This window comes from Mercenaria mercenaria, chromosome 5, assembly GCF_021730395.1.
Source record: "Mercenaria mercenaria strain notata chromosome 5, MADL_Memer_1, whole genome shotgun sequence".
NCBI classification, from domain to species: Eukaryota; Metazoa; Mollusca; class Bivalvia; order Venerida; family Veneridae; genus Mercenaria; species Mercenaria mercenaria.
This window is the reverse complement of record NC_069365.1, coordinates 64,060,568-64,076,778: the sequence shown is the minus strand read 5'-3', so window position 1 is coordinate 64,076,778 and position 16,211 is coordinate 64,060,568. Positions and strand designations below refer to the sequence as shown.

The 16,211-nt window shown below is 33.9% G+C and overlaps 1 protein-coding gene across 2 annotated transcripts in view; it reads right to left on the bottom strand.

The window, feature by feature from the left end:
- Nucleotides 1–991: 991 nt before the first annotated feature.
- Nucleotides 992–16,211, bottom strand: part of LOC123557418 (PDF receptor-like) — a 38,684-nt gene continuing 23,464 nt past the window's right edge. The window contains exons 1-2 of one of the 2 annotated variants that reach the window (XM_053543762.1): nucleotides 11,567–11,680; nucleotides 992–4,813 (exon numbers count right to left, since the gene is read on the bottom strand). In XM_053543762.1, the coding sequence (XP_053399737.1) occupies nucleotides 3,361–4,566 (1,206 nt within the window). In that variant the 5' untranslated portion in view covers nucleotides 4,567–4,813; nucleotides 11,567–11,680 and the 3' untranslated portion in view covers nucleotides 992–3,360. Of the gene's footprint in view, nucleotides 4,814–11,566; nucleotides 11,681–16,211 lie in introns of those variants that run through there. The other variant, XM_045348865.2, reaches the window with a different exon arrangement.

Below are 16,211 nucleotides of genomic sequence, written 5' to 3'. Positions count from 1 at the left end.
ATATAACAATCTAAGAAAACACACATGTTAGAAAAACACGCACACATGTATGGAATGATATTTAGGTAAATATTACACAATGCCTGCTGACTGTTACAATTTACTCACTGACACTCCCATTGTGCTTACTGGTATAGTAATCATGCATGCTGGCACCTTTAACACGCTTGTTGACAATGATATTACGCTTGTTGACAATTATACCATGCTTGCTGACAATGATACCATGCGTGCTGGAAGTTACAACTTCTTTGCTGCTTAGACCCTGATGTCTATATTATAATTTCATTTGACAAAATGACAGTGCCGTGTAACGTATTGGAATATTTCAACATGCCGGGACTGTATATAAGTAACATTGCACAGTTACAATGCTCACAGAAAAAAATACACGATGTGACCACACAATATGAAAGATGCAATCAGCCACTAAGCAAGTTGAAAGTAAGCATAATGTAAAGTGCAACATTGTACGTCACATTTTGATACCAGGGGGCGCAAGTTCGTAGTTTTCACGAAAGGTAACGGGAATATCCGGCCTATAACGGATTTTAATTAGTTCTTGGCTAAACCATTTGCTATCAGTTATGTCTCTTTGTTTCAATTACACCGTTTATTAGCGAGAATTTTTATACGTTCAGCGCTCATTCGTTGCAAGAATATCAGCCTGTTCAGTGCACATTTGCTGCAAGAAAATCATTTTTTTCTGTGAGCATTGTAACTGTGCAATGTTGCTTATATACAGTCCCGGCATGTTGAAATATTCCAATACACTACACGGCACTGTCATTTTGCCAAATGTAATTATGATATAGACATCAGGGTCTAAGCAGCAAAGAAGTTGTAACTTCCAGCACGCATGGTATCATTGTCAGCAAGCATGGTATAATTGTCAACAAGCGTAATATCATTGTCAACAAGCGTGTTAAAGGTGCAAGCATGCATGATTATTATACAAGTAAGCACAATGGGAGTGTCAGTGAGAAAATTGTAACAGTCAGCAGGCACTGTGTAATATTTACCTAAATATCATTCCATACACATGTTTGATTAACTGGCCTTGATTCTGGGTTTTCAATAGAAAACAAGGAAAGAATGAATCTATTAATTATGAATCAAGTTTCTAATTTTTCTTATCAGCATTGGTGTATGTGTATCATTGAGATCCGAACTCATTTTTTTTTTTAAATTAGCTCTGATTCACCCTGTCTACTTATCTATAGTGTCTAAGTTACTTAGTCTTGTATAATCAATGATATACATAATATGCCATTCAGATATGTGTTTGTACATACTATACAATGCAATCATGAAATCAAATTTATCCGTGTAAACTAAAGTCTTCAGCTGTAAAGGTGGCTATTTTGCATGCTTTCCACGGACAAACCGTGACAAAAAAAATGTAGGTCGTACTAAAGAGATAATCCTATCGTGCAAACTCACGGGAATCATGCTGTTATAAATATTTTTTGTTGTTTTGTTTTCAAGCTTGGATTTCATTTCTAAAATAGAAATGATATTGCGTCTTTGCAAGCGTGGAAACCATGCTGTGTCTTTTGTTTAAATAAATGTATACATTCTTCCCCCCACTCACTAGCTTTCAAGGAGCGCCTAACTTGCAAATTACACTATTTCATAAGAAAACTACTCTATGACGTAGTTTTTCTCCTGTCGTCGATTGTTTTAATATTCCAAAGATTTTAGCTTTCAGTCAGAAAAACTGTAATTTATGTTCATTCGTATTGTTCTCATAAACAGTTTGTTGAAAAATCAAAGCTCTGTTCTATTCTGTTCTGTATTTTTTCTTCTATTTTTTGACTTTGAGACAATTATGAGCGTTATTATATCAAAAGACTATATTGAATCGTACGTCAGTTGTTGGTATATGCAGTTCCGTAAATCGTTACATCGTTTAAGCTACATCAGAACTAGTTTTTTTATTTCTTGATACACCTTGAAGTTAAATGGAAGCAAGAAGCCTTTACCCTATTACACTTATAATTATACTATTGTATAAAGTCAGGAATACCTACATATGTGATAATAAATTGTCATGCTTTGGAAAATATAATTTATTTGCCTCTAAAGTAAAAGAAATTGAAAAATTTAGTGATTTTCACTATATGTTCAATATAAGTGATGGTGATACTTATTAAACACAATTGGAAGCAAGAAGATGTTAAGTTAGAATATATATTTTCACATCAAATTGAAGAGAAGAAATTGATGTATACTGTCATATCTGGTAAAATATTCACAAACCAAAACACATATTTGAAATTAATCATTGAAAATAAATTTCCTATATGATCTATTGCTCAAAGTAATATCAGCAGGGAAACCAATATTGATTATCGGATAATTTTCAAGGGGGACAACCTACTAGGTTAAGCCAGTCAAATATAATAAAAGCTGGGGATGGTAACCTGAACACATTTTTTAAATATCTTAAATTTAAAATATTTAAAAATATTTCCCCTCTTGAGCCTCCCTTAGAAATAGTTCATGATAAACCTCCGACTGCCATATAAAAGCCAGAAAATGGCGCTCGGCAGGTTTTTATATAAATTATGCATCAGAGATCCCTTTTTCAAAATTTTAAATAAACTACTGAAAAAAAAGTTATAAAAAAATGCATAAATACACATTGAAACATTCTTTATCAAATGGTGTAATTATTTTTTAAAACAAAAAGTTGTGAAACAGAGTTTCAAAAATAATTTAAACTAACTGCTAAAAATTCGAATTTGCCGGAAGGCGCTGATGAGGCCATGAAGCCTGGAGAAATGGAGAATGTAAACAATTCGCACCAACAAACCTGATAAGCAGACCTGAATCGCATACAACTAGTTGGACTAGAAATAAAAATAAAACTCGCTAGAACTAAAGCAAATATCAAGCTGAAGTCAGTTGAACATTTGTAGGTTAGGAGAACTTCAATAACTGTTGAAATCTTTATTATTTGGGTAAAGTAACAGGTGATAAATACATAAGATCAGCAGGTTTGCAGAACTTTCAACGTACCTCATGCAATTTTTTTTTCACTAATCAAGCACATGTTTTCCAGGATGAATCTTTGTTTGTGTATAATTCAGACCACGAAGCCCAAATTACGATATCCCTTTTCAAAAAGAGAAGAATTAAAAGATAAATAGAATGATTTACCGATTATAAATTTGTCTCAAATTTTATATTGTTTATATTATTATATGCGTGCGTCGTTCACCTCCGTTGAAACGGAGCATCATTTGTGCTCAAACTGTGTGATTAGCAACCTCGTTATCCAAACCTACACACAATGAGATATTGTTTGCAAAAGAGATCTAGTTAGAAGATGCCTTTCTTTGTCATTCACTTTCTTTAGACTTCAATTTCCTGAACAGAACGCGCAGCCTGTTCTTGGCGTGAAATTCTTCGAACGCTGCTTTCAAGAAGCCCCCGCGTGTCTGAATTAAAACTTAGCATAACCCATGAAAATAATGTCCCTTTTGTAGAAGTTAAGACGTTACAAAGAATGCCTAGCACGTTCTTTTCTGATGGTAGAGGTGATAAACTAAAAAGTAATATTTTTGACAGCAGCAAAGATATGATAAGCAAGGCGATAAACACACATCCAAGCGTCTCAAGATACAACCGTCGATAACAGCGATTTGTGTTCAGGAGTTCGGAGTTCTTTGACATCCTCAAGAAAGCTTGTCTGAGGAACAAAATCGCAGTTAGCAGAATCAATATTCGAGGAGTTCCTAGAATCCATATACTCGGCCTGAATTCATATTCTTGCCAACACGGAACCTTATAACTTAGTGATGATGTCACAGCCCATACTGTTATGGGGATTGCGGGAATGCCCCAACCAATCAAAATGTAGGTTATATATCCAGAATTACAATGTCTCCCCGACTGGGCAGTAAGCTGATGCAGGTGAGTTAGTATCATAAACCACATATAAACTGCAGTATCCATGTATTCTAAACTTGTTATCAAAAATTCACAGAGAGGTGTTACTTGTTTAATTCGAATCAAAGTAAATATCTCTATCGCGGTTTTAAACACCGTTTGAAAAATGAGTGCCATGATAAGGTGCCTCCAGATTTTATAGTTCGGACGCTGGTTAAGTCTTCGTGGAATGATGCAATGAATAATCAATAGGGAAACAACTAAGAATGCTACTGACATCAATAAAAGCACAAGAAATACAATGTTAGCTGATCTGCTTCCTTCAAAAATTCCTGTCTCCATTTCTTTCAGTTTTTCCTTATCAACGTCAAAAACTTCTTCAATCATTGAAAGATGTCCAACGCATTCACTGTAGTCACTGTGACCAAATCCTTTCCATATATCGGACTCAGCCCACTTTCCACTTTGATCACATCTCTTGTATGCGTACGTTTCCACTGGCGCGCCGAATATTGACGGACATGGTTGCTTTGCAACACTGCCAGCAGATGTTGGCGGCCAGCATGTAACAGAATCTGATGTCACATTACAGAAAATGCCAGACATGTCTGTTATATTCAATAAACAATTCTCTATTGGTTTAACAAAGTTACGCATATCAGACCACATTTCATTTATTCTATATAACTTCCTTGTACATTCAAATTATAAAACTATGGTTTGAAAATCCAAACAACCTGACCCAGCTAGGTGAACGGTTCCAATTCAGTTTTCTTCGCGGAAATTTACTTCTTAAATTTTCATCGGTGATTGCATAGGAAATCATGAAAATCTTCCTGTCGGAAACTGTATAAATGGATGTCGTCTGATGTTTAGATTTCGTGACAGCTTCTCCCGGCAACTGAGAAAGTGGCTTCTAAAATAAAGACACAAAATATTATGTTCTCCTACTGGACGTCTCTCCAATACCTCATACTGACAACACCTATGGAGCTATTATATGCAATGCTAACGTTTTTCATCTTTCATTTAGAAAATAATACCGTATATGCGAAAAGGGTATTGTTGTTTTTGCTAGTTCAAAATGTAAACAAATGGCGTTTTATAAACAATTTAGTGTTTTAAAGCAGAGCAGTGAACGTCTTGTCGTGAATATGTGTTTTTTATTTTAGTCTCATAGTATGAAATCAGTTCGATGAAAATGACAAGAGCTCCACCTAACGCGATATAAGCAAGCGAGCAGAGTGGGTGAGGCCGGTAAAAATATGCATTTAAAAAACAGCAGAAATTACTTTGGAAATGAGGGTGGAATATATCAAGGAATACTAATAATATCTGTCATGTGTTTACGAATCGGATAGAAATATCCGTTCCGAGGACACTTGCACATTGTGAAGTAACGGGGCTTGCCGAGTTACCGCCCATGCGCAGGTGACCGAGGGACGGATATTTCTTTCCGGACTGATATTTTTTTCTTGCATATCGTATACATATAAGCTAATTAGTTTTAATGTTTGTAGCGTAACGTAAAATAACGTATTTTGAATCGTGAAATATACTATAAGGAACGGAGAGTAACCAATCTGACTAAAGTACTTGATCTTCTAAACGAAGATCTGAGAACGACCCATTCATATTCGTCTTCTGAATATGTTGGATTTCCAAGATCGCTATTTTTATTTTCGCAAATCTATTTTTGTTTGAACCAATCAGACAACTTGTTCGAATGTCAAAGAGTAAGAAAAATTTGCAGTTAATCCAGGGCTCGAACCCGGGACCTCTCGCTTACAGAGCAAGTGCGCTACCGACTGAGCTAACCGGCTATCTAACATTTTTCTACATGAAAATTGTTAATATCAAATACCAAGGCTTTTTAAAGCTTGCAGAATGTTGTAAGTTAACTTTTGATTGGCTAGCGGAAGGGTTGTCAGAACGAGGCCATCAATAGCTCGTTGTCAGATCCTATGCGTAGCGTAATAGGAGATGTACTTTAGTCAGATTGGGAGAGTAACTATCAAGGTACCCGAGTTTTTCGTAACAAATATATACTCAATGCATGAATCACTAGTTGTCATTAACAGCACGAGAGTCATCTTGCACGGGGGTGCCAGATGGATTTTGCCGGCTGCGGGCATGTGTTAATTCACCGGAAACGCCAGTCCGGTGTGCAAGAAAAAATAAACTGAGCTGAAAGTAAAAACAAAAGCCTTAAGAAAATGAGGTGTGTGTGTGTGCGTGTGCGTGTGTGCGTGCGTGTGTGTGTGTGTGTGTGTGTGTGTGTGTTCTAGTTTGTTGGGGTTGCGTGGGTATTGTGTGAAGGGAGGGGTGGGGTGAGGGGAGAGTAAAAGGGCAGAAGAAAGAATATTAAGAAACTAAACTGAACGTGTCAAAAAGAATAACAAAAAAGGAATTTATTCGGATGCAAATACACTAAAACTAGAAAAAGTTTGTTTTTGTCCTTGTGACCTTGACCCCAAAATCAAAAGGAATCATCTTAAGTGATACTCATTTTTGAAAGCCATAGCTAGTATACGTTTATGACTTAAGAGTCCAGAAACCGTTATTAATCTCTAGACCTTGGATCTACCTCATGTAGTGTTTAATCATTAAACTGTACCCATTATACTTTTTGACTTTCCGGATCTCTGTAACCGCTGACCATCAATTTAGTGACGCTTAGTCACTGTCTACGTTTGAAAGCCATAGCTATTTTACTTTATTGCTTAGAGTCCACTCTAGATTGCTATGACCTTGACATTTGACCTATTGGCAATTTCTCTCAAGTGGTGCAAGTATAGCTGTAGCTATTACACTTTCTGAAACGAAAAAACGAAACGATAATGTTACCAGAAGTTAAATCTGGTCCTCGTGACCTTGTCCTTCAGCCACTGACCTAAAAAAAAAACAGGGATATTTTTCTAATGGGATTTATAATTAGTCACTGTGTAAAATTGTCGCTGTTTTACATCATTACTTTGAGTCCGAATACCACTTATTTTTAGTCTCCATGTCACAGTAACTTTGACCTTTAACCTATTGATCCTCAGAACAATAAGAATCATCTTCAAGTGGTGCTTTGTCATCATGCAAGGTTTGAAAACTGCACCTATAATACTATCGGAAGTGGACAAAACGTGCATATAAAACAATATTCGTGAAATAAATCTTGCATCAATTCTATGTCACATGAAAAAACAAGATGACAGCATTTGTAACAGATTATATAAAAACAGACGGATGCCGCGAGTTGCGTTTTGCAGACAAAGACATAAATCTAACTTAGTTTCGAGACTCGACCCATGATAAACAAATAAAACTTATCTAGTGCGTAGAGCACTGACGACGAAGAACGATCTGCTGGCTTCCAACAAATATTATTTATGAGGATAAAGTGTTACTGTCTGTTACCTGAAATGTTTGACAATCTTCTTTTACTGTCTGTTACCTGAAATGTTTGACAATCTTCTTTTGCCAGCCACTATATTAAGTTTATTCCATATATTCCATACGTTGTACATTTTGTTCTTGATAATTCAAGTTCAGACCTAAAAACATGCTGAACTGAAATGCTCCGTGTTACAGTGTTCTGATTATATGTGTGACTGTATTTTCTACAAAACTCTTGATGATCTAGCACGGTTTCATAATCATATAAATGCTTGTCTTTCAAAGTCTACATCAAACCAATTCTGAAACTTGATTAAGACAGCAAAAAATGACTTTTAAATGTGCAGTAATACCTGCAGTATTCCACTCTCATGCACTTAGGTTATCATAAATGACTGGATAATTAAAAATCATAAGAATCTTTCACTGGATATATATTTCCATCCGTACCTATCAGTGATGGATTCTTTTTCTTGTATAAATAACAAATAAAAGGTGAAATACAATAAAATTAATGTTTCTCCTTTAGACATATTAATATTCATGGGGGACTAATTTTCGTGGATTTCGTGGTTGAGGCAATCCACGAAATTTAATCCTAACGAACAAGTAAAATTCCCATTAATTTAATGTTCATAATTTGAAATCCACGAATTCATATCTCCACGAAATATCCGATTTGACCAAAACCACGAAATTTCATGCCCACGAAATTAAATGATTTTACAGTATTTTATTGTAGTAGCGATTCATTAATAAGTACCGAACATCTCTGGGTGTAAGACGACTTTTTCCAGCACCGACAAACCTTTCTGGCATGCAAGAAAAAAAAAAACCGTTTAAAACCGTAATGTTGGTTGGTCATAGAATGGGTTCGAATCCTTGTTACTGTTGTAATTAGCAACGTTCCGGATGTGCAAAACAACACTTTCCATTTATATATCATATATTAACTGTGACTGTAACTTACATGAATAATGCTGCTGTAATACTGCTGTAACTGCCCTATTGCTAACTTCGTGCCGGATTCATTGGGTTTGAGTGAAGAGTCGATAATACAAAATGCCTTAGAACAGAAAGACCGGTGCTGACTTCACACTTCAGACTTCTCACTTCAGACTTCAAACTTCAGACTTTGAACTTCAAACTTCACACTTCAAACGTCAGACTTCACACTTCTCACTTCACACTTCATTCTTCAGACTGCACACTTCGCACTTCATAGATTACACATCGCACGACTTGACGTCATCTGCTTATTGTGTACTGGCATAGATGTGTACACAATTTCTTATTTGAGTTTTAAGTAATATTGATTGTATATATTTTAAAAGTTCTAGGAAAATAAACGACTTCTCGAGTTTAGATTACTAGTATATCACTTGTTGTCTGTCGTCCGTCTGTTCAAAATCTTCCTGAGAAACACTATTGGGATAACTTTTCAAACAATCTTACGGTAATGATACATGGCTGACGTACATGAAAACTGCTAAAACAATTCCATTCAATACAGAAATGTGGTTGCCATGGTAAACGAAAGGAAAATATGTTTAAAAATCTTCATGTGTAAAATAGAAAGGCCTAGACATTAGATATATGGTATGTGGCATTACCTAGCGGTCCTCTATTATTAGAGGTATTCAAATTATATCTTGATCCCATCCGAGGGACAGTACTTTCTTACAGTATATTATACTCTACTATATTCATTCAAATTATGCCTCTGGAGTCAAAAGTAACTCAGCCATAATCATTATACTTCAATATGTCCAGTCTCGGAAATTTTAGGCTGTTTTAAAAATAGAACAAAAAAAAAAACGCCCGAAAGACTTAACACTTCAAACTTCAGAAATCCGACTTCAAACTTCACACTTCACATGCACTTCAAATTCATACTTCACATTTCAAACTTCAGACTTCAAACTTCACACTTTGAACTTCAGACATCATATTTCAGACTTCAAACTTCTAACTTCAGACTTTCCTATGAATTGTATGTGTATTTAAGAAATAATAAGTTCCCAATCGTGGTTTATCGTAGAAAACCCCGTGTTTTGAGTTCTTATGCGTAAGAATATATCACGAAGGCCGTAGGCCTGATTGATATATTGTTTCGCATAAGAACGAATAACTCGGGTTATTCTACGATAAATCACACTTGGGAACTTGTTATTTCGATTCTAACACGACATACTAGTATCTACAGTGTTAGAAAAAATGGTATCTACTTTTTACGACCGTGCTACGCACCTGGATCGGATGACGTCATTGCACGCGCGTGGGTTATTGCAGAATAACCCGAGATAGATTTTGCTCTATATGTATGTAGGTTATTTGCTGGTCGTGTTAGAATAAACATTGTATAAATGCAGTGTGAAGTGTGAAGTCTCAAGTGTGAAGTTCGAAGTCACCACCGGTCTTTCGTAGATTCGACTATCACTATGCTTAAACAATGTAGTTTACCTCAGCGATTGGAATGCAAAATACCAGTTCCGGCCTCCTAACAATTGCTTCTGCTTTGTTATATTTTAAAACAAAGTGTAAACAACCTAGTTTTAAAGACCGTTTCCAATTCTCTGATTAATAAATCCAGCAATTTAATCATTTATGTAGATTATAATAAATTATAAAATTTTCATAAAGGATATTAGTTTCTTCCAATATAAGATTGAAATATCTTTACTATTGAGATGTAATATTTTCACGAAAGCGGTATAGCAGTAAAAGCGGACGATAGTATATTTTGGCAAGTATAAAACAGATTTCATTGATTTGTTTTTCATTTCATGTGTTTTTAATATTTTAAAGGCATAGGTTTAGGCAGTTGGCCAAGGCAATTCGATCTTCATTATTACAGTTGGGGGCTAATGGCTTTTATGGTATGGTTTCAATAAACATGGGTCATTGTTTATCGGAAAGTCAGCCAAATCAGTAGTAAGAAGAGGAAACAGTGTATTTTATTATATATTCTAACACGACCCGATTCATTTTCCTATTAAACAAAGAAGGCTGAAAACTGTATGTTATTTAAGAAATAAAATATTTTTTTCGGTGTTCATGCGAAATGAACGACAGAATAGGATCGGCAAATTAAACATGAATTGCGCAAAATAGTTTCATTTCTTATATTTGCATTATATTTCCTTTCAATTTGTAAAAAAGATAATATTATAAATTGCACACATTTTGTTGCATTTAAAATTAAAATCAGCTTCCCAGCCATTCTGTTCACCAGACGGAACAACTGCGACATCATCGAAGGAACGTTCTGTCTGACTATACGCGGACGTCGTCAAAACTGCGGTCCGTTATCACTAAGCAGCGATGATATAACTTTCGCGCGTTTCCTTTTGCTGTTCATACGAATTTTCAATGGAAAATAACAGGGCGAATGTAAATATTACACAGCACTTCATTTTTCTGACGTTACAATTATTTCATAGCGTCAAACGGCATAGCGGCACGCTGGAAAAGAAACCAACGGAAAACAGGCAAATATTTAATGAATGTTGTCAAGGGTTTACTTTAAAATCCTCGGTAACGTGTTAGAATCTCAAAAAAAAAAAAAAAAAAACAAAAAAAAAAAACATGTGCATCTTAATATGAGGTACACTTTATGTAACTTATTATTGAAACTGAGATTAATTATAAATGAAACATAAAGTCGCAATAATATAATATCCCATTATGTTATACTCCAATAAAATTGATTAAAATAATTTACTATATTTTGCAAGTTTTGAATATAAATAAAAAGGCAAGACCGCTTTCAATGTTATTGCTATCCTACATACACACATGAAGACCCTCTGCTGTGTTGCCCTCCCAGTTATCGCTGATAAACAACAGATAAAGTCGGTTGTTAGTTGGACTTGGGTTAGTGGAAATATTTATATAGTTATTTATATAGTGGTGGATCTAGGCCTTTAACCAAGTATTTGATTTTAGTCCACCAGACAATGCCCTCAAACATTTCAATGAAAAACATAATAAATCGGTATGTGTATAAATTGTCTACTGAACAGTTATTTAGTATATTTAATATATTCGTTGAAAATGGAAAGGTTATTACAGACAATGGCATTTGATCATGTACTTATTCGTTCTTTGGAAGTTTTTGTTAAATGTTCATAAAAAATTCTTTTCATTTAAAATAGTCTAAATTATCGGTGAACGATACTGAGACACATCGTTACAAGTTCACATTCTTATCAAATACTGTAACAAACATGTAGATATTTCAACTGGGAAACAAAATATTTCAATAGAAAGTCATACTCACAATCTACAACATATAGTCCAAAAATTATTTTCCGAAACAACCTCTCTTATATGTTTTAATACATTCGACTCAATAACGATAAATAACTCAGCTTGCACTAATCTCGCAAGTGCCGCTCAACAATAGCTCCTTTCAGCCTTATCACAACAGCTAACCGTAAAAATCCATTATAAATTTATAGCGTTTAAGTTATATCATTTGTTAAGTGCGAACGGTCATAAAGTTCTACATCTCACATTGTGATTAAGATGCGTATTTTCCCATCGATCGTTTATACATTTTAGAAAGATTAGGCATCTTACAATCTGTTAAAACTGCTTACAGATTTCAGAAAATGAAAATATTCTATGACAGTTACAAATCTTTCACAGTCGTCGGAGCTGCTCCGGTTGCTTCCCTCTGTTTCGAACTACACTAGCTAGCTTTTGTGTAAGTCATTAGTTGAGCTTAGGGAAGTGTCCGCCGCGATATATACAGGTAATGACGTAAATATCGGCGTCAGTTGACGTTTTTGAAGAAATCAATGGAACGGCGATTGAAAATATATCAAGCTAAATATTAGGTAAAAGTTTAGCATGGTATACACACGTTTGCAATTTTATGAATAGACTTAATTCAAAAGTTGCACTTTTAAAAAGTGTTTAGTATTTTGGCAAATGACATGAAAATGCATACTTTATAAATAACCTTAATCACTGTATATATATAGAATGAAACGCCACAGCTAATCGGGCAGTATTAGATACAGTGATGTAAGGCATTATTACTGATTGCTTTCTCACTATGAAAGATATTTCAAGACAGATCTTTCTCAATAACAAACATTCACATACAAAACCGCAAATTAATGGAATTCAATTTATAATGCAAGATGATTTATCAACACTTAAATGATAAACGAAGGATTATATATTACCAGAACAATTTACTGAGCTAACTAGTTGATTTTATTCTGATGAAATTGTTATTCTGATATAATTTACATATGTTTCTGAAGCTATTTACATGTGCTTTTTATAATATGTTAGCTTTTGAATGTTATTATATGATGGGTGAGAGAAGATCTTTAGTGAAAATCTTAAAAAAATGAAATTGTTTGTATTATTTAAATTTGTCGTAAAAATGTTTGTCGGTAGTATTAGTCTAGTCCGATTTTGCAGATATCAGCTTATTTAAGAAGTTACAAGCATTTTGTTAGTATTTGGTCCAACATACTTTTTTAACATATTTTGGGTATGCTGAATCCAAAAATATATGTTGGCCATCTGGCAAATGCCTCTGAAAGGGTTAAAAATGGGGGCAAAAATGACCACTGTTTCTAACAAAAACTTTTCCATCGATATTACTTTATAATACAAATCTTTATCTTTAAATAGGTTTCAACAAAATATTTCATGTTATTAGTATAACTGAGTAAATATTTATCAATAAAATATATCACAAGTTAAAAATGTGAACTTTAAGGGGTTCAAAAAGGGGAATTTGAAGACAATTTTTAAAACAAATATCCAACATCATTTATAGAATAGAAAAATGAGACTAAGTATTAGATTGAAAACGTCCGCTGGAATTTTATGTCAAAAAAGAATACGACATTTTGATGAAATGGTTTTGCAGTTTTAAAATAATCATTTAAGAAAAAATAAACAATTGGGAAGTTAAAACTTAATTAATATGACATTGTTTGTAATGAACAGAATACCATGTAGAATGTATTTTATCCTGGTAAGATCATTTTATTTAATAATCAACTTTTAAATACCTTAGCATCATAATAATTGATGAAAATTAGGTGTGACAGGGATTAAGATTAAGGCTAATGTGAACTTAATTAGTATAAACAATCCAGGGGCCGTTTTCATAAAGCATCATAAGTATTGATTTTGACTTAAGTTGAAGTTTGTACTTAAGTCCTATTCATAAAACAGCTTTAACTTAAGATACGTAAGAAATGACTTAAGTCAGAAAACAAAATGGCATCGTGAGTACGATTAAAGTGTTGTTTTTCAGATAAAAGCACTTTAAACATAATTGTGCATGTTGTATCTGTCTGAAACTAATGTGTGTGTTTTTTTTTAATTTTTTCGTCCACAATAAAAGCCAAGAATTACTTATTAAGTTGTTTTATGAATAACAAATGTACTTAAGTAAAATAAATTTCTTACCTAAGTAATACTTAAGTAAATAATCAATTTCTTATACTTATACTTAAGATGCTTTATGAATACGGCCCAGGTCTCTATCACAATAACAATCTGAGTCAAATCATGTTTTTTAAAGTCCTTATCTAAACTCTTTGGTGTGTTTTACCTGTTACTTAATGTACATTAACTCTGACAAGAACACACTCTTTCATGATCATTAAGGTTTTAGAGATGTCGAGAATACTTCATGGAATCAGGACTTTTCGAAGTTTTTTTTACAGGTAGGCCAAATCTACATGTATATTTCATTTCTAAACATTTTTAGAGATGCTTCGCTTTATATATTTCGTTTTATTTTAAGATTTGGTGAAATTGTATTTATTTTAAGTTTCAGTATCTGCGATAAGTTCAATTATAAGAATCTGTTAATGCTAGATTTTTGTATACTATAATTGCTTGTGAATGATAAGTAATGAATATTATTTTGTTTAATAGGTGTTTAAATATTCCAAAGTAAGAATGGACAAGACTTTGCATCTCAAGAGACCATTTCAAGATAGCACGGAAAAGTGCATCGTTTGTCAGGAGGCAAAATCTGACAAAACTTTAGACTAAACAACCTCAAGGCATAACATCTCTAAAAGAGTGTGCTGAATCAAGATTTGTTTAGAGATTTTTTCTAAATATGAAGCCATTGGTAGAACTGAAAAAATAGATGAAAATGACAAAATACGTTGCCATAGAAAGTGTTATTCTAATTTTGTCCACAAAGACCTAATATATGCTATTCAGTCAAAGTTAAGTTTAATATAGAACAAACATCAGATTAAGTTGCATCCTCATCAAACTTATGATATACTCCTATTAAATTAAGAAATGTGGATGTTTTGTCAAGACAAAACAAAACAAAACAAAACAAAAAAAAAAAAAAAAACAAGAAAAAAAATAAAAAAAACTTTAACATAACTAGTCAGTGATAGTACTTTAAAGGATGCTAAACATGACAACACAATGCGATTATGACTCTTTGATGTCAACGGAGGGCAAATATCATAAAAATGTTTAAATTCTTTTAGATACAGAGTTCGCAAAACCAAGTCGGACAACTCAAATAAGATCTTGCCATGATCTTTCTTTTACATGAACATGGATATGCTGCAATGAAATCACAAATACTGCAGCTTTCAGACAGTTGAAACAGATACCGCATACGTACTGAAGAAATTTCTTCAACAATTCTTTGTCATTCATTTAATTCTAGAATATCATCTTTCAAAGAAGCCCTACAACGTAAACTGAGAAACCTGTTTTAGTTTGTAACTCCACTACATATATCTCCTGACAAAAGGAATACACTTCTTGTTTTATATGAGTGTGCTGTGTCAATGCTTAGAGATGCCCATTATAATACTACTGGTAATAGTGATGAACGGCTGACAATATAGAAATATAATTCCAGTGACGACTTCTTCACAACTGTATACGTAGCACTTAAATTAAGGTCTGATATGTTCTCTCTGGAAGGACATTCTGGACTGAGTGTGACTGAAAATGATTCAGTAAATTGTGTTCCGGAGTGTCTTTTCATGTTTCTGAATTCAACATCTGGTGGCCAAGAGCTTCAAGATGAAGAATTTGACCATAAAGATCCCGAATCTGATAGGCAAACAAAATTATTAAATGTAGCACAAGATATTGTTTATGGAGTGAGTGATGGTAAAAAATGGACCCCTAAACACATAGGACTTGCAAGTACATAGCACTAGAGGACTAGGTTAAAACATTTAGTTAACCTATTTCATAGCGCAGGACACAGCTTGAGCTACAGAGACATACTAATAGTAGACACATCTTTAGCTGAAAAACAAAACCTGGAATCAATGGATCCTGAAATTGGTCATGTTATTCCACTGAATCTTATTGAGAATGAGATATCGAGACATTTAACACTATTGTTCAGAAGTGTATGCATATATCAGAAAGACTGGGACAGTCACATTCAGTTATAACTGTTGATCAGGCTCTTTACTTTAAGCATGTGGATTTGAAACGGGCAGTGCCCCAGAATGGGTGGTTTGCAAATATCAATGAATTTTTTAAAATCTGGTGTAACTTTTTGGCACTTCAAAGCAAATAAAATTGACGTAGTAGATTTTATCAGAAGCTGATCATGCAATCGCCTACAGAAAAGACGTTGGTTGTTGGCGTCGGCTTTTAGGATGAAGAAACTATTGAAAACACTGTCATTGAACTTAATTTTGATGAATTAAAGGCTAAACGCGAGGAAGCTGACACAAGAATCATTCTCCATACTGTTCACAGCATTAAACGATCAAATTGTGTCACTGTTGTTGTTTCTGCCAGAGATACTGACGTATTTTCTCTTACTTTGCCACTTGCAGGAAATAAATGCAACAGTATGGATGATGGCTGGAACAGTGAAAAAAACGAAAATACATCCAAGTGTACATAGTGTTAAATAAATCCCCAATAAGAGTTGC